Source organism: Entamoeba dispar, genomic scaffold (genome assembly GCF_000209125.1).
Source record: "Entamoeba dispar SAW760 scf_1105229462189 genomic scaffold, whole genome shotgun sequence".
NCBI classification, from domain to species: Eukaryota; Evosea; order Mastigamoebida; family Endamoebidae; genus Entamoeba; species Entamoeba dispar.
Window position 1 is genome coordinate 51086 of NW_001855068.1, and position 22365 is coordinate 73450.

At 24.7% G+C, this 22365-nt stretch overlaps 10 protein-coding genes across 10 annotated transcripts, besides 39 other annotated features; 4 read left to right on the forward strand and 6 right to left on the reverse strand.

Moving 5' to 3' along the window:
- Positions 1-102: 102 nt before the first annotated feature.
- On the reverse strand, positions 103-831 carry EDI_198970 (uncharacterized protein; the record flags this gene model as incomplete). Its single annotated transcript, XM_001739456.1, has 3 exons — positions 103-625; positions 670-722; positions 772-831. 3 exons carry the CDS (start codon positions 829-831, stop codon positions 103-105), a joined length of 636 nt encoding a protein of 211 aa, XP_001739508.1.
- Positions 832-837: 6 nt separating this feature from the next.
- Positions 838-875: a sequence feature (AT_rich).
- A 233-nt stretch (positions 876-1108) lies between these two features.
- On the forward strand, positions 1109-2236 carry EDI_198980 (protein farnesyltransferase subunit beta, putative; the record flags this gene model as incomplete). Its single annotated transcript, XM_001739457.1, has 1 exon — positions 1109-2236. One exon carries the CDS (start codon positions 1109-1111, stop codon positions 2234-2236), a length of 1128 nt encoding a protein of 375 aa, XP_001739509.1.
- A 26-nt stretch (positions 2237-2262) lies between these two features.
- Positions 2263-2392: a repeat region.
- Positions 2393-2420: 28 nt separating this feature from the next.
- Positions 2421-2499: a microsatellite.
- A 105-nt stretch (positions 2500-2604) lies between these two features.
- Positions 2605-3839, reverse strand: EDI_198990 (serine/threonine protein kinase ppk21, putative; the record flags this gene model as incomplete). Its single annotated transcript, XM_001739458.1, has 2 exons — positions 2605-3548; positions 3596-3839. The coding sequence occupies 2 exons, from the start codon at positions 3837-3839 to the stop codon at positions 2605-2607; spliced, it is 1188 nt and encodes a 395-aa protein (XP_001739510.1).
- Positions 3493-3513: a sequence feature (AT_rich).
- Positions 3556-3590: a sequence feature (AT_rich).
- Positions 3840-3881: 42 nt separating the features above from the next.
- Positions 3882-3970: a microsatellite.
- A 130-nt stretch (positions 3971-4100) lies between these two features.
- Positions 4101-4152: a microsatellite.
- A 246-nt stretch (positions 4153-4398) lies between these two features.
- Positions 4399-4427: a sequence feature (AT_rich).
- A 165-nt stretch (positions 4428-4592) lies between these two features.
- Positions 4593-4620: a sequence feature (AT_rich).
- Positions 4621-4739: 119 nt separating this feature from the next.
- On the forward strand, positions 4740-5747 carry EDI_199000 (uncharacterized protein; the record flags this gene model as incomplete). The annotated part of the gene is made up of 1 exon (XM_001739459.1): positions 4740-5747. One exon carries the CDS (start codon positions 4740-4742, stop codon positions 5745-5747), a length of 1008 nt encoding a protein of 335 aa, XP_001739511.1.
- Positions 5464-5494: a sequence feature (AT_rich).
- Positions 5572-5592: a sequence feature (AT_rich).
- Positions 5748-5996: 249 nt separating the features above from the next.
- Positions 5997-6178: a microsatellite.
- A 187-nt stretch (positions 6179-6365) lies between these two features.
- Positions 6366-6438: a sequence feature (AT_rich).
- A 395-nt stretch (positions 6439-6833) lies between these two features.
- Positions 6834-7409: a repeat region.
- Positions 7410-8008: 599 nt separating this feature from the next.
- Positions 8009-8045: a sequence feature (AT_rich).
- Positions 8046-8393: 348 nt separating this feature from the next.
- Positions 8394-8417: a sequence feature (AT_rich).
- Positions 8418-8530: 113 nt separating this feature from the next.
- Positions 8531-8552: a sequence feature (AT_rich).
- Positions 8553-8667: 115 nt separating this feature from the next.
- Positions 8668-8749: a microsatellite.
- Positions 8750-8764: 15 nt separating this feature from the next.
- Positions 8765-8902: a sequence feature (AT_rich).
- Positions 8903-9031: 129 nt separating this feature from the next.
- EDI_199020 (purine nucleoside phosphorylase, putative) lies at positions 9032-9991 on the forward strand (the record flags this gene model as incomplete). Its single annotated transcript, XM_001739460.1, has 1 exon — positions 9032-9991. The coding sequence occupies one exon, from the start codon at positions 9032-9034 to the stop codon at positions 9989-9991; it is 960 nt and encodes a 319-aa protein (XP_001739512.1).
- Positions 9987-10038: a sequence feature (AT_rich).
- Positions 10039-10146: 108 nt separating this feature from the next.
- EDI_199030 (uncharacterized protein) lies at positions 10147-10683 on the reverse strand (the record flags this gene model as incomplete). The annotated part of the gene is made up of 1 exon (XM_001739461.1): positions 10147-10683. The coding sequence occupies one exon, from the start codon at positions 10681-10683 to the stop codon at positions 10147-10149; it is 537 nt and encodes a 178-aa protein (XP_001739513.1).
- Positions 10684-10834: 151 nt separating this feature from the next.
- On the reverse strand, positions 10835-13923 carry EDI_199040 (uncharacterized protein; the record flags this gene model as incomplete). Its single annotated transcript, XM_001739462.1, has 2 exons — positions 10835-13737; positions 13899-13923. 2 exons carry the CDS (start codon positions 13921-13923, stop codon positions 10835-10837), a joined length of 2928 nt encoding a protein of 975 aa, XP_001739514.1.
- Positions 11569-11607: a sequence feature (AT_rich).
- Positions 13924-14295: 372 nt separating the features above from the next.
- Positions 14296-14334: a sequence feature (AT_rich).
- A 77-nt stretch (positions 14335-14411) lies between these two features.
- On the reverse strand, positions 14412-15606 carry EDI_199050 (uncharacterized protein; the record flags this gene model as incomplete). Its single annotated transcript, XM_001739463.1, has 2 exons — positions 14412-15494; positions 15577-15606. 2 exons carry the CDS (start codon positions 15604-15606, stop codon positions 14412-14414), a joined length of 1113 nt encoding a protein of 370 aa, XP_001739515.1.
- Positions 14439-14563: a microsatellite.
- A 19-nt stretch (positions 15607-15625) lies between the features above and the next one.
- Positions 15626-15684: a microsatellite.
- Positions 15685-15689: 5 nt separating this feature from the next.
- Positions 15690-15773: a sequence feature (AT_rich).
- EDI_199060 (serine-threonine protein kinase, putative) lies at positions 15761-17823 on the reverse strand (the record flags this gene model as incomplete). The annotated part of the gene is made up of 2 exons (XM_001739464.1): positions 15761-17692; positions 17740-17823. The coding sequence occupies 2 exons, from the start codon at positions 17821-17823 to the stop codon at positions 15761-15763; spliced, it is 2016 nt and encodes a 671-aa protein (XP_001739516.1).
- Positions 16267-16314: a sequence feature (AT_rich).
- Positions 17818-17879: a microsatellite.
- Positions 17880-17896: 17 nt separating this feature from the next.
- Positions 17897-18441: a repeat region.
- Positions 18442-18444: 3 nt separating this feature from the next.
- Positions 18445-18548: a sequence feature (AT_rich).
- A 389-nt stretch (positions 18549-18937) lies between these two features.
- Positions 18938-18982: a sequence feature (AT_rich).
- Positions 18983-19269: 287 nt separating this feature from the next.
- EDI_199070 (uncharacterized protein) lies at positions 19270-20319 on the forward strand (the record flags this gene model as incomplete). The annotated part of the gene is made up of 1 exon (XM_001739465.1): positions 19270-20319. One exon carries the CDS (start codon positions 19270-19272, stop codon positions 20317-20319), a length of 1050 nt encoding a protein of 349 aa, XP_001739517.1.
- A 128-nt stretch (positions 20320-20447) lies between these two features.
- Positions 20448-20482: a sequence feature (AT_rich).
- Positions 20483-20565: 83 nt separating this feature from the next.
- Positions 20566-20600: a sequence feature (AT_rich).
- Positions 20601-20761: 161 nt separating this feature from the next.
- Positions 20762-20873: a sequence feature (AT_rich).
- A 63-nt stretch (positions 20874-20936) lies between these two features.
- Positions 20937-21021: a microsatellite.
- Positions 20938-21111: a microsatellite.
- Positions 21040-21148: a microsatellite.
- A 4-nt stretch (positions 21149-21152) lies between these two features.
- Positions 21153-21368: a sequence feature (AT_rich).
- Positions 21369-21517: 149 nt separating this feature from the next.
- Positions 21518-21560: a sequence feature (AT_rich).
- A 99-nt stretch (positions 21561-21659) lies between these two features.
- Positions 21660-21703: a sequence feature (AT_rich).
- Positions 21704-22365: the final 662 nt, after the last annotated feature.

Below are 22365 nucleotides of genomic sequence, written 5' to 3' on the forward strand. Positions count from 1 at the left end.
TGTCGAAGAAATAGCTTCTCATGAAAAAAAGCATAGACTTTTAATTTGTTATTGACATGAGAAAAAAGGAAACGAGATAGTTTAAAAACAAGTAGTTTAAAATTAGTATTGTTTAATTGTAGATTGAGAAGGATTTAAAAGTGAATCTAAATACCATTCTTTACAAACAAACAAAGTCACAAATAATAAAGCAATATTTTGTATGCAGTTATGAATAGAAGAAATGAAGAATACATTATTTGAATGGTCAAGACATTTTCTACAATGAATTGTTTCAAAAGAACAAATCAATTCACTTTTAATATATTGACATTTTTTAGATAATGTTCCTTCTAATTCAAAACATCCACAATTTGGATTTATAAGGTCCAAACAACAAGTATTTTCTTTTTCTATTTCAAAAATACTTTTATTATCCATTTTAATAAAAATATCGACTTCATTTTTTCCAAAATTTAATGTAGTTAAAGTCCCAATTAAAGAGAAAACAGATACAATCACAAAAAACAATCCCCACACCTTTGTTGTTGAACGTTGACAATTAAAAGAAGAAGTATTAATAAAGAAAATACTCCAACAAATAATATTAATAAATCTACCATTAGTGATAAGAAAAATGATATCCCTCGATAATAGAATAATGGTTGTTCATTGAAAAAGATTAAAGACTTATAACCATTTATACTTTGTAATATAAGTCCATAAATAATAATATCAAGAACCTATAATCAATTATTGTTTATAAATGAAAAATGTAATAAAATAACAAACTACTACAAATAATATTTTTATCATCCAGTGTTTTATTCCTAAATTGAAAATATTAATCATTGTTTCTTAAAATTATTTTTTTTTAGTTTTTAGTTTAAAATTATGAGTGGAAATAAAAATTGATGGTTTAAAACATTTTCTTACTTTTTATTATTTAGAATGTAAAAAGGATAATAGTAACTAAGTGTTGAAAGTATTATATTAAAGCATATGACTTAACATAATGAATTATGAATAATGTCTAAAGATCTAATCTTCTTTTTTAGATTTTTTAAATAACTAAATTCAATAAAAACTTCTTAAATTCAAAAAATGAACTTAAAAATATAAACAATAAATGGATATTGAAGAAGTAGAAGTAGAAAGTGTTACTTCTAGAGACCAATATGAATGCCAAAATACTGTTGAAAAAGAAAAGGCATATACAAGATATATTATAAGACATAATTTTTTGACTTATTCATTTAATCCAGAAGTACATATTAAATGGTTAACTTTATCTATTCATAAACCCCTTCCATCAGGGTTTGAGTCATTAGATTCATCAACACCATGGATATTGTATTGGTCTCTTAATCCATTAAGGTTATTTGGATATAATGTAGATGAATATTTGAATGAATATACTGAAGCCTTAAGATTAATAACACTTCCAGATGGTGTAATACGAGGGTCACAACAAATTATTCCAATTGTTGCAGGTTGTTATTCTGGAATATGTGCAATGATAGACATTGGAACGATGAGTGCTTATCAATTAATCAATAGACAAAACACTTACAATTTTCTTATTTCTAGAAAGTTTCCTGATGGTTCTTTTGAAATGAATTGTGACTCAGGAGATATTGATACAAGAGCTTGTTATTGTGCAATATCTACTGCATATGTGTTAAATATTCTTGACGATAATTTAAAAGAAGGTGTTGCTGAGTGGTTATTAAAATGTCAAACGTATGAGGGAGGATTTTCTGGATGTCCAGGAGGTGAGGCTCATGGAGGGTATTCATACTGTGCTGTTGCTGCACTAGCTTTATTAGGTAGAATAGATGAAATAGATATTAATAAGTTATTAAGATGGTTAGTCCAAAGACAAAAGCCAATTGAAGGGGGGTTTGATGGAAGAATCAACAAATTAGTAGATGCTTGCTATACATTTTGGCAGGCATCTATTTTTGGTATTCTGAAAAAGTATTCTAAAACATTCCAAGCATCTCCTGTTTTCCCTAATGTTGATAAACTTCTTGATTACATTATTTTAGCTTCTCAAAATAAAGACGGTGGATATAGAGATAAGCCTTCAAAAAAACCTGACTTGTATCACACTAACTACGCTTTATCTGGAATTTCTTCAATATTACATGCCTCAGATCATCAAATGAAAAACACAATTCGTCCAATTGAACCTGCTATGGGAGTAGATCAATTTTATTTTAATAAAGCTTGTGAGTATTTCCGTTCACTCTAATTTATTTCTTTTTTTTATTGAAAGGAGAATTGCATTGCAAAATCTTTCTACTCAATTTAATACAACAAAATTATTCAACATTTATGTTCTATAAATATCTTCTATATAGTTATCATATTTTCTACAATGTCTATGATGATACTTATTAAATTTAAAAGGAATAATTAGAAAGAAAAGTTTTCAAAAACAAATAATGAATAAAAAAAGAAACAGAAAAAGAAAGTAGATAATGACATAAAAAAATCATTATAAAAACAAATGAAAATTTATCTTTTTTCTAAGTTTCATTTGGTTAACATTTTAGGAAAGAATAATAAATATAAAAAGAAATAGTAAATGAATACCTCATTAATAATATGCAATTAGTTTTATTTCCATTTATGACAAGTAGCATCAAATACATTAATCCATACTTGAGGATCTCCAAGACAATCTTCTAATTGATAATCTCTACCAGGTACTCTAATAATAAATTGAGCACCACTTTTAATGAAATAAGAAGTATCTTTAGTAAGAGGAATTTCACCTTTAATATTAGGAGTTTTAGAAACACAATAAAAGAGACGAGGAAGGTCAGTATAAATTAAATCACGTTTAGTATTACTAATTCCTTTACGTTTATATACTGTACGATATAAAATAACTTTTTCACCTTCTTTTAATAATCCAGGATATGTAAAATCTTCAATTTTTGGAATAGCCATTCCTGCTTCAAATGGTGGTGGTGTTTGTTGAAGAAGAGAATCAAATTGAATACCTGTAAAGAAAGGATGAGATAATAACTCATCAGGTGATTTTACACCAATTCTATTATTCATATCAAGTACCATTAATTTTTGACAAAGATCTTTTGCATTAATTGGCATATTATGAGGATAAGATGGTGCACATGCATTAATAGCATCAAATGTTAATTTATCACTTTTTCCTCTAAATGGAAATTCTCCAGTAAGGAATTGGAATAACATACATCCAAGTGACCACATATCTACTGCTTTACTAAAACCTATTTGTCCATTAATAATTTCTGGTGCAACATATTCAGGTGTACCAACAAAACTACTTTTTCTAGGAGGATCATTTGGAGTTTGAACACAAGCAGTTCCAAAATCTGTAATTTTAATATGCATATTACGATCAAGTAATATATTTTCAGGTTTAAGATCTCTATGAATAATATTTAATGAATGGAGATATTTTAATGCCATTGTAATTTCAGAGATATAAAATTGAGTAACTTTTTCACTAAAAGAACCATATTTAATAAAATAATATTTCATATCTCTATTAGGACATAATTCTAAAACATAAACTACAGGTTATTATTTACTTTTTTATTTTTTAAATAATTAAACAAACATAATGATGTTGGATTTTGAAATGTATAAAATAATTTAACTATATATGGTGAATGACACATTGACATAATATCTCTTTCTCTTTTTACTGTTGCATGTTTCTTTAATTTTATAATTTGTTGTTTGTCAAGAATTTTAGTTGCATATTGTTTATTATCATCTTTATCTGTAGTAAGAATAACAGCACCAAATGATCCTTCTCCTAATGTATCTCCAAAGATAAAATTATTTTCTCTTTTAGCCATTTCAATTTTTAAATTATTTTTTAGTTACAGTGATTATATAGTTTATATTTTCTTTAATTCTCTTCTATTTAATTTATATGGTTTATTTTATTACCTTTTTTTTTTGGTTTTAATTTTTCTATTTATTTTATGAAATAAATGAAGTTCTATTCTCACAGTCCATTCTCTCTTCTATTCCTTTTCAAAATACAAAACTAATCTTTTATTTTTATGAACACTCTTTTTGTCATTGACTCAACAACTCTTTTTCTATTCATCTAGTTTCTTTTTATTATTTTCTTTATTCTTATTAATACTCTCATTTAATTATTTTAAATAACATAGTTTAAACATACTGTCTTCATACAGAAATATTCATTGTAAGATTACTTTTGTGTTGTTAGTTAATTTTAAAAAAAAAGTATAATTTGTGTACAGAAAGAAGAGTAACAGAATTGGTTAGTCTTTAATAAGAACCTTAATTAAGTCATTAACAAAAATGATGTAGAAAAACAGATTTTTATTGATATTTTAATACAAGTAGTTTAAGTATTGTTTTAGTTATGGTTTTTTTTTTCTCATTAATAATAAAAGTTTAAATAAATATATGAGGGAGTTTAATTACAAAGAAATCAACTACTATCAAAACAAAATTTCAATGAGATAGGATTTAGAATAAATAAAAAAGTGAATAAAAATAATTTTTGGTTATCTTTTATTAATGGGATAAATTTCATTTTATATTTTCAATGGAACTCCATAAAGGTGAATTACATTATTTAGAATAATTTATATTTAAATACTGTCTTTATTAAAGAGAAAATACTCCAAAATAATAAAAAACATAAAAACAAATTTTGATAAATAACTCCAATGAAAAAAAAGTTGAAAAATCAAAACTATAATTTCAAATTCTTTCTGATGTATCCATTTCTCAACATTCCTCCTAATTATCCAAATCATGGCTATCCTATGTATAGACATTCTGACCCATATCAAAATAATTATTCTTGTAAAATCCCTGAAAGAAGTCATTTATATGCAAAAAATATTAAACCACCTCAAATTGCTTTGTCTAGTCAAACAATTTACAGATTTCGTTCATTTACTCTTACACTTACTGTTTCTGAAGATTGGAGAATTATTAATCATCTTCGTCCTGAAGATGTAATTAAAGCAGTTATGTCTGCTACTTGTCATAAAGAAAGTATTATTGAGAGTCATTTAAATGATGAAGTAAAAAGTTGTAGAATATGCCAATCAGATAGAAGAATAATTGAAATAGATCATTGTGATCAAAATCAAATTGGTCCAATAACTACACAAGATGGTTTAGAGAAATATACATTCAATAAATGTAAATCTTATTGCTCTTCTTCAAGAAGTCATCACCATAGTCGTCTTTGTCTTGTCATTAATGGACTTCCAGGGGGACCTTATTATTCTGCACCATTTGTTTTACAAGCTCGAGAAAAAAGAAGTGCTAAACCATCTCTAGAGGAACTCAAATTAATAGAAAATAAACAACAATTATCGGTTACATCAGAAGAACGAGATATTCACACAACAAAAGAATATGAAATTGACCTTAATGAAGAGAGTGGAACAGAAGTTATAACCAATGTTAAAAAAGAAAATGTAGTGGTAATAATATTATATATGATTAATATAAATTTGATCAATCAAATCTCTGAACACTTCACTACTAATCTTAAAAGAATAGAAGGAGTAACAACTGTTAAAACAAAAACACAAAATAAAAATATTTATTTTTGTGTGTTTATTGATAAAGATGAAAGTTTAGAAAAAGTAACTCGATATACAAATGGTTATATTAAAAATAATATTGGAAGTGAAAATCTATTTAATGCAGATTTATTAACTCTTGGAATCATTCAAAATTTCTTAATCAGTAATAGTACAAACTAACTTCCTTTTTCATTCATTATCTAATACCTTAATTATAACAAATCCTTTCTATTCCTATTGTTAATTCAATTGTTTTTCGAAAAAAAAAAGAAGAACCTCTTTTTATTATTACTTTTCTCTTAAAAGAATACTCAAATTTCTTTTATTTCATTTAACTCTATCATTTATCTGCTGAAGAATAAAAATTGATAAATAATAGATATGTAAGTATTTTGAATTAGTATAAATTTAGTAGTGTTATGTGTGTGGTTTATTTCTATTTAATTCTTTAATATTTGTCATTGTATATTTCTAAAATTTTATTCTTATTTATTTATTAATTATTGTTTCTTTATTAACTCTTATTTTCTCTTTTTAATTTGATTCTTTTATGATTCATTATTGTTGTTTATTTTATATTCAATTTATTTAGTTTATTCTTTTGTCTTTATAAATTATCATAACACCAATAATACAATATACTTTCTTATTCTTTTTTGATAATAGTTATCTTATTTCGTTGGTTGTTAACAATTAAATTATTACATATATAATGACCTCTTAATTAAGAATGAATATCTTTCAATACAATTTCATCATCTCTCTTTTTTTTAGATATTTCAGTAATTCTTGTTATTCTTAAATAATTTAAATTGAACTTTTTAATTACATAATTAAACATCTTCTTTTTATTAATTCTTTTAAAATTTTTCAATACTACCATATCCATTTTTCATTTATATTAAAAATCATTATTACCTATTTATTAAATGTGAGTATTGTTAGTTTTTTTGGTTTTAATTTCTTCTTAGTTTATATGTTCTAGAACTATTCATTTTAAGATCTATTAAACTTTGTTCTGTGCTTTTATGATGTCAGCAATCTTTTGTTTTATGTCTTTACTTCTATTCTATTATTGACTGGTGATGTGTTGAAATAGTTTATAAAAATACTATAATAAAGACAATAAATAGAATGATTCAGTCATTTTAAAATTACAATTATTGTAAGATAACTTCTATACTAAAAGTTATGGCTCAGATGGTACAAATTACTTATTCTCTATTATTTTTTTTTACTATTCATGACTCTTCATTAATATTGGGTTATTCTCTTATTATTCTGTTTCTTGTATTTTCTCTTTTGATCTTTGTTCCTTTACTTAGATATGATAAAAATTAACAAAATAAATTTCATTTCATTTCAATAACAATAATCTGCTTTGGTATGAAACTGTTTTCTCCAAAACGTACATTTAATACACCTTTATAATCAAATGTACAAGCACTACAACTTGACAACGTTTTATAAGATTCTTTAAAAACTATAATATCACCAATTCCAAATCCAAACAAATAATCATCTGATTGACTCCCAAAATCAAATGCCCTTCTTGAATCTTTAATATTAAATCTTCTTACTCTATTTTTTTTTACCTTTTATTTCTAATGAAAATACAAATGACTGTATATCTTTTATCCATCCAATTGTATTAATATAAGAATTAACATATCCTCCAAATTTATTTCCATCCTCATCCTCAATAACGATAGTTATATGTTCTTTATTTATTATTCTTTTATCAAACACTGATGTATTAACATCCCAATTATCAATATCAGAATCAAATAGTATATTTCCTACTTTTCTATTAGTCCATTCTTCTATATGATCTATTTGTTCAGTTAACAAGCTTGGTTTGGTTTGTTTTAGTTGTTTAATAGGAATGATGTCCAATGATGAAATATCATCTTTTATTTTAATTCTTCTTTTCTCCCATTCACTTTGTTTTTCTTTTAACTCTTTTAGCAATTTGTTTTTCTCAAATTGGTTTTCAAGAATTAATTCATTGATTCTTGTTTTTTCTGTTTCAATTACTTTTGAGATAATACCATTAATTTGTTCTGTTAATATCATATAATTATTTAATTCTATTTCTTCAACTTTTTGGTAAAGTTTTTTCATTTCATTTAATAGTGATATCCCTTCTTTTATATGATTTCTAATAAACTCATTTTTTCTTATTAGCTCTTCTTTTCTATTATAAATATTTTCTATTCTTTTAATTCGGTCTATTGCTCTTTCATTCTGAATATCTTTAATCTCTTCTTTTATTCCTTTCATATCATTATCGTATTTCATATTGTCTATTAACTTATCTATTTCTTTTTTGAAATTGATGTAAGTACTTTGAACTTCTTCAAATACTTTTTTTCTTTTTTCTTTACTCTTACTCATTAGTCTATTCTTATTCTTTCTTAATTTTTTAGTTTTCAATGATCAATTTTATAGAAATATCAATTATTATATTTTTAATTAGTATTCCCTATTCTAGAATATTTATTCTAAGTTCATTCTTAATTATTAGTTCATCTATTTGTATCACTTATTATAAGTACATTTATTCAAATTGATTACTTTGGTGAACCAGTTTAAGTATTGTGTTGTATTAATCATAGTTTATTTTAATGTGTTTTTTTTTCATTCTTTCATCATTTTCGTATTGAACCTAGTTTTTTGGATGAAAAATCATTCAATACTTCATTATTTATTCTTACCACCTTAATTTTTTAAACAGTTTGTATAGTGTTTTATTTTTAACTAGTTAATAAATAAATTAAACAATAATACGTACTTTATTAAATACAAGAACAAAAGATTTCTAGGATAATTTTATTTAATAAATAATAACAGTTGATTTCTGGTACGAGATTTAGTATTCTGATTTATCAATTTTTTCAATAGATTATTTTCATGTACTTTCTTTTATGATAATTAATACTTAATTGATGAATCTACATATCTTTATTTTATAATAAAATAATAGTTCTTCAGTGAGAAAAATATAATAAGAAAAAAAGAAGAGAATTGGGATACACAAAATTCATTGAAACAACGTAGAAACACAGCATAACTTTAACGAAAAGAAATATAATATTCCAATAATAATAAAATCAATAGAAATTATATAAAAAACAAAAATTATTAAATTAAAAGTAATAACAAAAAATAAAACTAAAAATTATTGTTTAAAGAAGTATAATTTATTCTTTTAATATATGAATATCATTTATTTAAAATTAACACAAAGTAAATAGATAGTAAAATGAAATAACATATTATAATTAATAATTTAAAATCTTATTTTTTACTTCTTTAATATAAAGAAAATAAAAGAAGCTATTCATATAAAGATTCCATTAAAGAAGATTCCTAAACATTCCACTTAATAATAGATTATTATATTCAACGTTCTAATACTTGTTTATTCGTTGATTTAAACCCATCTCTGAATAGTTTAGTAGATGACTAAATTAACTGAAGCTACTCTTCCTGCAACAGGAAAAAATATTTATCACCTTGCTATTTCTGCTGATGACCTTGCTGATAATATCATTGTAGTTGGTGATCCTGAAAGAGTTCCAAAAGCAGCTGCTGTAGTATTAGATCAAACAAAACCAATTTTTAGACATGACCATAGAGGATTAACTACTATGACAGGATATACTCCAAATGGAGTTAGAATGTCTATTGTAACAACTGGAATGGGAACTGGAAGTACTGAAATCATTATTAATGAAATATTGGCACTTAAATGCATTGACGTTGAAACACGAACTGTTAAAAGTAAACCAAAAAAAGCTCTTAACATTATTAGGGTAGGTACTTCAGGTGCTGTACAAGAAGAAACAGAATTAGGAACATCTATTATCACTAAATATGCAATTGGACTTGATAATACTGGAATGTATTATGATGTTGCATTAACAAATCCATTTGGTATTGAATTAGAAAAGATTGTTGATTCAGAAATAAACAAAGCCATTCCTGAAGGGAGAAGATTTAAAGGAAGACTTCATCCATATGTATCTATTCCTAATAAACATGTTGTTGATGCATTAATAGAAGCATCAAAGAAAGATAATTTACTTTATAAAGTTGGTATTACTGCATCAGCAGCAGGGTTCTTTGGTTGTCAAGGAAGAGTAGTATTTGAAGAAAACCATCCAACTATTGATGCTTTAGATAGTGTTTTAACACATATTGGAATCGATGAAATTAAAGTTGAAAACTTTGAAATGGAAATTGCAGCAATTGCTCAAATTACTCAAAACTTTAGTTGGGTTAGAGTTGGATGTATTTGTATGGTTGTGGCTAACAGAAGATTAAATACTTTTGTTAAACCAGAAAAATCAAATATTGAACCAACAATGAAAGTAGCAGCAGATGCCTTAGAAATTTTAGATAAATTAGCTTTAGAATAATAAATTAAATTTTTCATTTTTTATATTCTATTTTTTATAGTTTTAAAGATGATACTTTAAATTTGTTGTTCCTTTATATATAAAAAGAGAAAAAAATAAACTTAAAGAGATAAAATTTAGAATCTTAACTTAATTTATTTGAATGACACATTTAATTAATTTTGGAAAGAACGTGAACAATCCATATACCTATCATTATTGACCTCATAACATCTGAAAGTTTCAATAAGAATAGGTTCATTTGTGCAATTAATATCAGAATAATCAAAAGATTTTCTTATGACTGTTTTATTTTGAACATCAACCATATACCTTTTTTTATTGACGTCATCATCAGCACAATCACTTAACCAATAATTATTAATTCCATGATTTTTATCAGAACTTAATTTTAAGTTAGCACCAGTATTTTTAGGAATATTGTCTCCATAAATAAATCTGTTTAATCCATTAAATGTTGTTTCACTTAAAAGGGTTTTAGTATAATATTTTGTACAATTACTATCATAATACAAATAAGCAACAAGATGGTAATTCTCAAAGTGAGGGATAAATGGTTGTTTATCTATTGGAGTTTCATAGCACTCTCCTTCTTCAATATCAATTATAACACCAGCAGAAAATGACATAAAATGTTTAGTGAGTCCAAATGAAATAAATAAGTACAAAATAAATTGTTTAAATAATGTCATGAAGTAGTATGATATTCTCAGTTGAATTAATATAACAAACCTTCTAACAAATTCTATTGATTTTTGGTTATCATTGTTTCATTTAAAAAGAAGAAAAAGGAATAGAAAAAAGAAACAAAAATATATGTTGAAATTACTAAAAACATAATGTTTAATCATCTTGGATTAATGCCTTAAGAATATTATTTCCATGTGCTAATAATTGTCTTGAATCTTTTGTTATTGAAGCAAGTACTGATAATTCGGTTCGAGATGTTTCAATTAAAGAAGCATTTCTTTTCTTTTTTCCACATTCAGTACAATAAAATTTTCCAGTATGAACATCTACTATTGAACTAAATTTACCACAAATAAAACATTTGTCATTTTCATTAATATTTGGAATAATTTGCCATATATACCATGGATTAATTCCTATAGGTAGGTTTGGTAATAATGGAAGACAATTCCTATTAGCATAAAGATATGATTGCATTTCATTTCTCATACAATTTATCCACAACATTCCCAATGGGAGTGATTGTAACTGAACTTTAATGTCTTTATCATTTACACAAAACGTAATAAATACTGTCTCTCCTAATTCGTTACATTGAATTAAAACTTTAGTTTCGAATAAATTAAATGTATGTAATGGTTTCTTTTTCTCTATAAAATCTAAAGTACTTTTGTATAAGAATAAATAAACTCCAGCCAACACAATATGAATAACAGTACTTTTATCTAAAAGTGCATCTGAGTGAAAAGAAGTATCTTCTACTTCAGTAGAGAAAAATGAATATTTGTCAGCTTTTATTGACTTCAATACTGAACTATATCTAATCCATAAATTAGTTATCATTTCTTCTATTTTATTTATAAAATGAGTCATTTCCATTGTGTTAGAAAATTTTATTAAATAATCTTCTTTATTATTATAAATATGTAATTCGTGTGAACTAAATGGCATTAAAACAAGATTATCGAAATAAAATATATTTTCAACTAATACTTTTTTCTTCTCTGAAATATCTGAAAAGTGTATTTTACTTAAATCAGTTAATGACTTATTTACAATAAATAAAATAGCATCAGAAATAATAAGAATAACACATTTTTTTGTTTTTCCTTTATACCTCCCTTTAAAAATATCTTTTGATTTAACTTTAATAATATTACCATTTTCTATTGACAAAACTGTTCTTCCAAATAATGTTTTATCTATTTTAATTGATAACCTTCCAATAATTTCATTTAACTCTGTTGATTGAGCAAAACTTTTATATTGATTATTAACATTACAAATAACATCTCCAACAATTTGATTTGCTTGTTCGTATTCTTTCATTCTTGAATCATATTTTGGTAATGTCTCCATAATTCTATTTAATTGTATTTTGTATCTCATAATATGTTGAAATGGCATAGAACTTAATGAATCTAAATCGGTTTGTTTTTTAATTTTCAATTCCAACATGTATTCATAAATTGGCATTTTTTCACTTTGTTTCTTCATAACCTCTTCATAGTCATTCATTATTCTTTTATACAAATTAATAAAATGTGCATATTCTTCAAATTTACCAAATTCTCCTATAAAACATTGAGCAATTCCATTACCATATACTTCTTTTTTCTTATAAATGATTTCTTCTAGTTTATTCTTTAATTCTTCTGTCACTTCAACAACTCTTTTCATATATTCTTGTGCAAGAACAAATATACTTCCACCTCCATTATTCTTAAGTACCTCAAAACTTTCTTTTAATACCTCCATATTTTCCAAAAAATATCTTTCATTTTTTATTAGTTCTAATACAGCCCCTTTTCTTTCTTTCATTCTTTTTATAATTTTTATTCCATTTTTATGAGCTTCTCTATTTCGGATTAACCATTGAATTTCTTTAATTTGAGTTATGTCTTGTTCAGTATATTTTTTCTCGTTCCAATTCTTTTCTACTCCAACAACTTTTTGTATCTCATGTACTTCATCAATGGCCAATGCACATGATTGTCTTCTTTGTGTTCTTCTTCGAAGGGGTAATTCTCTGTTATATGATATTGTCTGTATCATTGAATTAAGACAGAGTGGTGGAACTTCTTTCTTTGGAGAAGTATTTTTTCCATTAGGTTTCATTCTCACTGCAATAGCTTGGTTTTCTCCGCACTTCTTTAATAACACAGTTTCTTCTTTTTTCTTTCTTTTTTCATGAAGTTCTTTTAGTACATTTTTAAATTGATCTTCATTAAATACTCGTAGTTCATGTTCATTTTGTTGTCTTAAAAGAGCTTCTTGAAGTTCTTTTCCAAACTCAGCACTGAACCTTGTAGTTTTTCTTCTATGAAGTTTCCCTTGAAGACTAGGTCGTAATTTTTTCTCTTCAACTTTTATTTCACTTGAGCTAAATCTTTCAGTACTTTGGTCTCTACCAGATAAACTTTCACTCTCATTTTCTTCACTACTTATTCCTTCTGTAGTTGTAGTTCCACTTGATTCAATACACTCAGGAATTTCTTCAACTTGTTCATTCTTAATTTTTCCAAAACAAATAGTTTTTCTAAACTTTCTACCATTTACGTCAACATCGGCAACAACTTGCATTTCTCTTGGATCACTAGCCCTTCTTAATCGATTCATTTTTCTTTTTATCTCACCAATAATAATTTCTTCATCTCCAGTAAATTTATCTTCTTTTCCTTCTTCATTTGAAATAGAGCTACCACTATTCTCTTTTATACTCTCTTTTTTAATTGAGTCAATTTCATTAACTTGGACAACATCTTGTTTAGTAGATTTTTTCATTATTACAGTACTACCACTACTGTGTGTTGTTGTTCTTTCGCTATTCTTTCTAAAATAGACTGGGTCAAGTCTATTCACTTTTGGTTTATTTTTTACAGCCCAAACTTGTTGTAAAGTTGAAGCAAATTTAGCTATTTCTGTTTCATCTCCAGAAACCATTCTCATGATATTTTCTGTACAGTCATGTTTGAATTTGTTCCTGATAGTTGCAAAAGCTACACTAAAATTTTCTATACGTTGAAAAATATTTTTAGGTTGAGCACTGAAAGCAACTTTAGTGTTTGTTAGACTATTGACTAATTGGACAAAGACAACTCCATCCTCCAATGGTTTAAAACTAGTCAAATTGATTTTGGCTTGTTCGTTGATCCATTGAAGTGGCTATACTCCGTTAATAAACCAAATTCAAACTAACGCCTTTAAATAAAATAACAAACTGATTGATGAGATGGTCTCATCGTAAAATTATAATTTTATCTTTTCAGTTTGTCTTATTTTAAGTTTTTGTTTCCTTTTCTTCAAAAATCTCAGCTTTTATTTTTAGAGTTTATTTGATTCAGCAAAGTTACATGACAGTTTGAATTTGATTTTTCATACACTAGAAGAAATTTCTGTTGTTTTGTTAATAAAACAAAGAAGATTTAAATATTTTAAGGAAATTTATGAGAACAAACCATTCATTTCAAATGAAAAGTCGATGGTCATAAAAGATAAAGTAATTGTATTTTTACCATTATCACTTACAAATTAGCCTTGATAAGATAAAATAGGTTCTATGTTTTTTTTTATTTAATACCATAGATATTGAAATTACTTAATTTACCTCAAACAAAAAATAATAATTATTTACTTTATTAAAAAAATAAATAGTGACTCCTTGATAACATAACTATTAAAGAAAATTGTCTCAATTGATCATTACTGTTCAATCGACTAAAAGAGACTCTTATTCTTTGCTCTCTTCTTCAACTGGTTTTTCTTCTTCTTTCTTTTCTTCTTCAGTTGGTTTTTCTGTTTCTACTTTCTTTTCTTCTTCAACTGGTTTTTCTGTTTCTACTTTCTTTTCTTCTTCAACTGGTTTCTCTTCTTCTTTCTTCTCTGTACTAGTAGTAGACTCTGTTGTGATGGGAGTTTCAGTATTAATTGGGGTATTAACAAAATTATCTTCAGGTGTTTCATTTAAGGTAGTGTCAAGTTCAACAGAAAGAACATAAGCAGAATGAACGTTAGCATTAGCCTTAACAAATTGTTCTAAATCCTCTTCATAATTCATTTTATCAACTTCTGTTTTAAGTGTTTTGTAAGCTTCATCTTCAATTGGTACTATTTCAGTTAATTGGGTAGCAACAATACCAAAAACGTTTTTAGCACTATCAAATTGATTTTTAATTAATTCAATAGCATTTTCATTAATCTTTTTCATTGGTTCACCATACATTTCTTCTCCAAAAGCATTAGCTTTTTCAACTGCTTGTTTATAGTTATTTTCAGCTGTTTGTACACGAGTAACAGCTTGTTGTTTTCTAGCTACTAATTTATCTACCATAGTTACATTTTGTGTCATTGCTGTATTTAATTGAGAAGTAATTTGTTTCAATTCATTGACAGCTTTTTTATATTGTTCAGCACTCTTTTCAGCACTCTTAATTAATAATTGGTGGTTCTTATTTTTTAAAAGAAATTCATTAACAATTCTTTTTCTATTCAATTCAAGTATGCGTTGTAAATTTTCTAATGGTTTAGAAACTTGTTCAATAAAAACAACACCCATTTCATTATGTCTTTGGGCAACTTTTAATGTTTCAGTATTAAATGCAGTTAAAGCACTCTTCATAGTATTTTCAAGAGAGTCTAATGGAACTTCTTTTTTTAATAAAAGAGTTCCAACTCTCATAGGAGTTGAGCATTGTTGAATTAAATGTTTAGCGTATTCAATTTCAGTATTTCCTCTTTGTTGGAAAAGAGAGGCATAACCCTTGGTTAAGTGTTGTAAATAATCTAATTTCTTTGCAATACTTTCAAATTCATACTATTTTGTTAGTATTTTTTATATCAATCCATTTGCTTGCTTTCATTTTACTTTGATTTTTAAGATTAAAAAATACACAAACAGTTAATGTTGCAATTTGTTCAGCAGACATCTTTGAATCTCAAAAATCCTTTTTCTTTCTTTTTTTTTCTTTTCTTTTTTTTTGGATTTTTCTTTTTTCTTCTTTTTTGGATCTATAAATAAAAATTTAGATTACTAAATTCCTAAAATGAAAAATAAAAAAATTTTGAGATATATAACATTTATTAACAAAATTTTGTCATTTCTATCAGATCAGTCAGAATATCAATAATTTCATCAAACAAAGGACGGCTTTCAGGTAGTTCATCCCAACAACGTTCCATTAACCTAATATATTTTTTAGTTATTTCATTATTTTCAACTGTTTTTGGAATTTTAGGTCTAGACCCTTTTTGACTGACATTGAGCATTATCTGATATGGAGTAAGTTTAGAATATGGTCTTTTTCGAGTAAGAATTTCCCACATAACAATACCAAAAGAGTAGACATCACTTTTAATACCAAATGGTTTATTTTGTAAAATTTCTGGAGCGATCCATGCTAATGTACCACAAAGATTTGTTGGGTTAATTTCTTTACCAAGTAAAGGAGTTGATAATCCAAAGTCACTTACTTTTACACACCAATTATCATTAACAAGCAAGTTATTAGTTTTAAGGTCTCTATGAAGAATTGGTGGTTTACAGTGATGAAGATAAAACATTCCACTAGCAGTATCTTTAAGCATTCTTAATTTATTTTCTATTGTTAAATTAATACAATTATTATTTAATATTTCTCTAACAGTACCATTTTGCATTAGTTCCATTGCTATAAGCATAAAATTATTATCCATTCCACTTCCAAAAAATTGGAGAACACAAGGATGCCTTAGTGATTTCATAAGTTTAACTTCTTTAGTAACTTCTTCAATATTTTTCTTTTCTACCCTTTCAATAGGAATAAGTTTTACAGCTATTTCTTGACCCTTCCAACTGGCACTCCACACATCCCCAAAACTACCTCTTCCAATAATTTTATCACAAACAATCTCTTTTGTTGAGATTGTTTGATCAACGGACTCTTGTTGAGCTTGTTTCTTTATAAATAAAACACCAATAATAACTATTGATAGAAGAATAATAATGGTTATTATCAATATTATTACAACAATGATCCATTCAATATTACAATATTGAATTTCAGGTTTAATTAAAATACTTGTGTTGTATTTAATATAATCAACATTATTTAATGAAATACTAAGAAAATATTTTTTGTTTTTAATTTCATCCATATTATTAATTTGACATATAATTGTATTTTGATCAATATATTCTGCTTTTAAAATAATAGGTAATGGTTTACTATAGTTAGTTTCTTCTAATTTACAATAAATACTTTTAGTATCAATAAATCCATTTCCGTTAACCATAATAATTTGTTTTTCTTGATAGTTTTGATTTTCTGCTTTTATTATTGAACAGTTATAATATTCAAATTCGATATTTGATTTAACATTTCCATCATCTTCATATCCAACATGAAATTGATATGAATGAATTTTATTAATATTTGGACTCAAACAATTTCCGAATGTCGAATTTATTACATCAAATTTACTTTTTTCACTTCCAAACCAACAATAATATTGTTCTCCTTCTTCTTTAAAATTGTTCCCAAATACTTGAATCGTTGTATTTCCTTCTATAGGACCACATGATGGTGTTAATATAATAATATCAGGTAATTGTATTCCATAATTAAACTTAATCTCTATAGAAGAAATGCATATAACATTACTTTGACTCTCAATTGAAAATATATTTTTTCCTCTTCTGACAATACTATCTGTTGTTGACTCACTGTATCTTCTCATACAACATTCTTCAGATCTGTTTTTTAAATACTCTTCATTTATAACTCCAAATCTAACTGGTTTATTATTTACTTTAACAACAATAAAAGAAGGTGGACTAAATGCGTCTTTATTTAATGACCCTATAAGGTCTATTGTTGTTCCATAAAAGTCCATGGTTTCTATCAAATCGTCAATAATAAATTCCCCTTTGCTTAACAAATCACTTGGACTTGCTTCATTAGAACAGTCAAATGAAGTTTGGGGAATATATGGAATAGAACATTGTTCTTTTTGGCAAGTGTTTTGTTTTGTTTCCTATAATTGAGTGTAGGTATAAAAAGGGATGACAAAGAAAGACAAACAGAATACAGTTTAATTTTTTTAGTTTTATTAACAACAATACCAAAAGAAAAAATGATGAGTGAAAGACATACCAATAATTTCATTTTTGATTTTTAAGTCTTGTTTTTAGTTTTTTTTTTCTTGGTTTATTTTTATTTTTTTATAATTAAAAAGAATATTAAGTATTAATAGAATTTGTATCTATTGTTCCGAGATCAGAGTGATTAACCTTGCCACTTCTCTATTCTCTACCATCTCTGTTGATCATTTTCTATTATCGAAGATGCAATGCTCCATACCGTTTATCATATTTTTTATTACAATGTTTTTAACTTCTTTTATGTTGTCAATTTCAATTTTTAATTCTTTATTTAATTTAATGCCTTCTGCATTTATTAGCCCATTAATCGAAATTACTACTTGAATTATTTTGATATCTTTTATTTTTCTATTTTAATTATTGTATTCTTCATTTATTTATACATATTTCTTTTCTTCCAATAGGCTCCATTAATATTGTGATCTTCAATAATATTCATATCAAATAATAGACTAATTTTATTCTTTTTATCTAATACATATATATCTGTTATTTTATGATGTTGTAATTCACTTTTTGGAATTAATTTGTTCAATATCATAGTAATGTCATTGTATTAGAACACTGTTTCATATGTTGATTTCTTGTATTGTTTATTTCCTGTGTATTTTCTTATTAACCCCTCTTTTTATTAAAATATCAATAATTACTACAAATATAATACTAATAATATTTTTCAGTTTTATAATTTCTTTGAATCTTTAATTATGAATAAGTATTTATTTTATTCAAAGAATAATATTCTAAAAAGGTCAGTACTTAAAAAGTTGAACAATAGTTTTTTGACATTTTGATGTTTTTTTAAAAATAAGTCCAAAATCTGTTGGGGGTAAAAAGTTGTTAACTAATTTTTCAATTTCAATATAAATTTAATCAAACGAGGTTATTTAATTAAGAAACTCTTTTGTTAGAAACATAAAGAAAAAATTCAATTTTCATTAGTTTTGTGTAGGAATAAACCATTTAATAATTACGCTTTGTTTAAAGTTCCTCAAGACTAATAGAGGTGTATACTTTTTTCAAGAGTTTTATCGTAATTCATTCACATCTTTATTTTATTGATAAACGTACTTTTGGATTATAAAAATAATATGGGGTATTGAATGAACAAGATAAAGTATTTTAGATAAAATAAAATATTCATAAGAATAAATAAAATATTAGAACTTAAATTGATGTTTCCAATAAAAAGATTTATCAGAATATATTGTTTAACACACTGAGAGCTTTTATTTTATTTCTTAGTTATTGTCTATAATTTGATTTTAACAAAAGAAGTAATAAAACTCCTTTTGTATTTTGAGGTTTATCAAGGAAGAATTTGTTATGAAATATACTGAGTTCTTCTTTTTCAGGAAGAATTTTCAGTAATAAATGATTTTTTAAAAAAGTTTATTTCCTCATCACATAAAAAGAATTTAATAAACTTATTTCTTTGAAGAGAATATCAATGACAAAAACGTTTACAGGTATATGTGTTTCTATAACGTTATGTTTTTCTATACTTGTTGTGTTAATTGTTACTTGTATGGTTGATAATAAATCATCTGCTACTATTCAATTGAACACAAACCCTATAATAAAACCAAGAATTAAATCAAAATACGAAGATAAATTATTTAACCTCTATAACTTTAATTATTCTGGAGAATGTGCAGTTCCATTTAAATATAAACCCAATAATAAAAGAGATTTATTGATTTATGGAGTGTATTTTTCTGATAAAAGAAAGTGGAATAAACAACAACAAACAACATTACAAACACTTTCACTAAATCAAAACGGAATTCCAAATGCTACAAAAATTTTGTTGTTATGTGGAGAACCTCCAGAACCTAACTTTAGTTCATTAATGAATTCAAAAGGAGTAGAAGTTATTCCAGTAAAAGTTGATTCGTTATACAATGGAGCAGTTCTTAGATATGTTATAATACAAAAATATCTTGAAGAAAACAAAGAAAAATATGATCGAGTGTTTATTGCAGATCTTAGAGATGTGGTTTTCTTTGAAGACGGATTTGCTACCTTTTCAGACAAACAATTATATTTAAGTAAAGAATGTTCTAGAAATGATACTGGTAATATAAGTTGTGCTTCTCTAGCTTTGAACTTTCCAAAAAAATGGATGAGAGAAAGTGTTAGTGAAGAAGTTGCAGAATTGTATGCAGCGAATAAAACAAAAATTATAAATTCAGGAACAATTTTTGGTGGAATTGAACAAGTTCTTCATTTCCTTCAAATATTTACTTCTCAATTTAATTATCAAAGAGTTAATATATGGGGCTATGATCAGTCATTGTTAAATTATATGTATTATAGTGGTCAGTTTAATTCATTAAATATTACTATAGCTACTTGTGATCAAATGTTTTGTTTTGATTTAAGAAATGGTTGCTATTATAATAAAAAAGAAAAATCATTAACTGTGAGAGGAACTAACTGTTCACCAATTATTAGACATAAAATTGTATTACGAAATCCAAGCCTTTGTCTTTTCTAATTCTTTAATAGTATTATTAAAAGTATAATTGTTAATTATAGAGTTGGTTTAGATATTTTTATTCTTTAAATTTTAAACAATCTTATGTTCTTTTTACTCATAATTTTGTGTTTGGCTAATTAGTTGAGATAATAATTTTTTTTTTATTAAATTAGATAATTTAGTCAAAAAAGCAAGGACAAAGATTATCAATGAATATCATACTTTACCTATTTAATAATATTGATAAACCAGATAAAGTATTACTTAATTACTAAAAATTATTTAATAATAAATTAAAAGAAGGTTATAAGTGATATGTCCATTATTGTGTGTTGATAAATGCTTAATAATTATTATATTTCATTGAACATAATAACGAATTTGAGATTTTATTATTACTCATATAAACTACTATAAAACATTATATTTGTTTGGTAATATCAGAACTATTAAGAACAAGTTTAATAATTATTTAGTAATTATTCAGAATAGTAAAAAATTTATTATTCATAATGAGTTATAGATATCAAATAGAATAATTATTATAAACTCTAATTTATTTAATTTAAAATGAACTGTCTTCGATAAAGACTAAACAAACTAAATTGATTAATTGAAAAAATATATAGTGGTACTAATGAAATAGATATGATAGAAAAAATATACTATTCGATATAATAGAATTAATAAAATTTATATAAGATAATATAATAACATATAGACTGAAGAAATGATATCAATAAAATGAGAAATAAAAATAAACTAATTTAGTTAATAAAAGAAGAAGAGTAAAAATAAGATAATAGAAAAGAGACAAAAAATATTATTTTAAAATTACATATAAAAAGTTGATAATAATTTGTATTTTAAATTAAATATGATATTTATAACTTTAAAAAAGAATAATTGACTTTATTCTCATTGAAATATATTAAATATAATAACGAATGTTTGTGTTTATATTTTTGATTAATAATATTATTGTTATCATCAAAAAATGGTTATACTTAATTTTTTATAATAATGTCTAATATTTGATTAAAAGAAATTATTAATTAGAAATTAAACCAAATAAACACTACTACCAGACAATATTAATAATGAGAATTGTGTGTAGACAAGAAAAAGTAATTAAAGAACAAATATATAAAGAACTTGCATTTTTATTTTCAGTTAAAAGATTATCTATAAATAACAATCAATCTAATATCAAGAGAATATAATTTTATGTTTCTATAATTTTTAAAGAAAATAATTTTCTGTTATCATCTAGTCAATTATTCTAATTATTAAAATGTTCAATTTCACTCACTCTAGTAATTTTATCTCTTATTCTTAGATTTTATTGAGAACCCGACTTATTTTAATATTTATTTCATTTCATATATTAATTTATTAAATACTATAACTTCTAGTATTTAGTATATTTTCTTTGTTTCACTAATTAATACTAGATACATTACCATTATAGATTGAGTTGTTTATAGAAATTTTATTTTTGTTATTACTGCTATTTCAGTACAATTATAATGGATATATTCATGACACCTTCATTAGTAATTGTTCTGAAAAATATTATCTGTATTTCTATTACACTAGTATAACTATTTAATTTGAAGAATAGAAAGCGTTTATTGTTTTATAAAATCCTTCTTTTGAAAATGAAGAATGTGGATCTTTTTTTACTATCAGAAATACTGTTGATTATTCCCATCAATGAATTTAAAATAACTCTTTTGATAAACACTGTAATACTTAAAGACTGTTCATTTTCATTTAGACTAAGAGTTATGAATTAAATTAACTTTTAATCTTTTAAAAAAAAAGTCCTGGTCATTCTTTAATATCTTATTGGTTCTTTAATTATTCTCATTTCTTTAAAAATACTTCTTTCTCTTTATTCCTTTCTATTTCATATATTTTGTTAGAATGTATCATTACTCTCTTTTCCTATAAATAGATATTTATATATCTTAACATTTCATATTTTTATCTTTCTTTTTTGTTATCCTTTGATTTAGTTTCTTTAACAAAATCTTTCTCCTGGTCAGTACTCTTATCTCC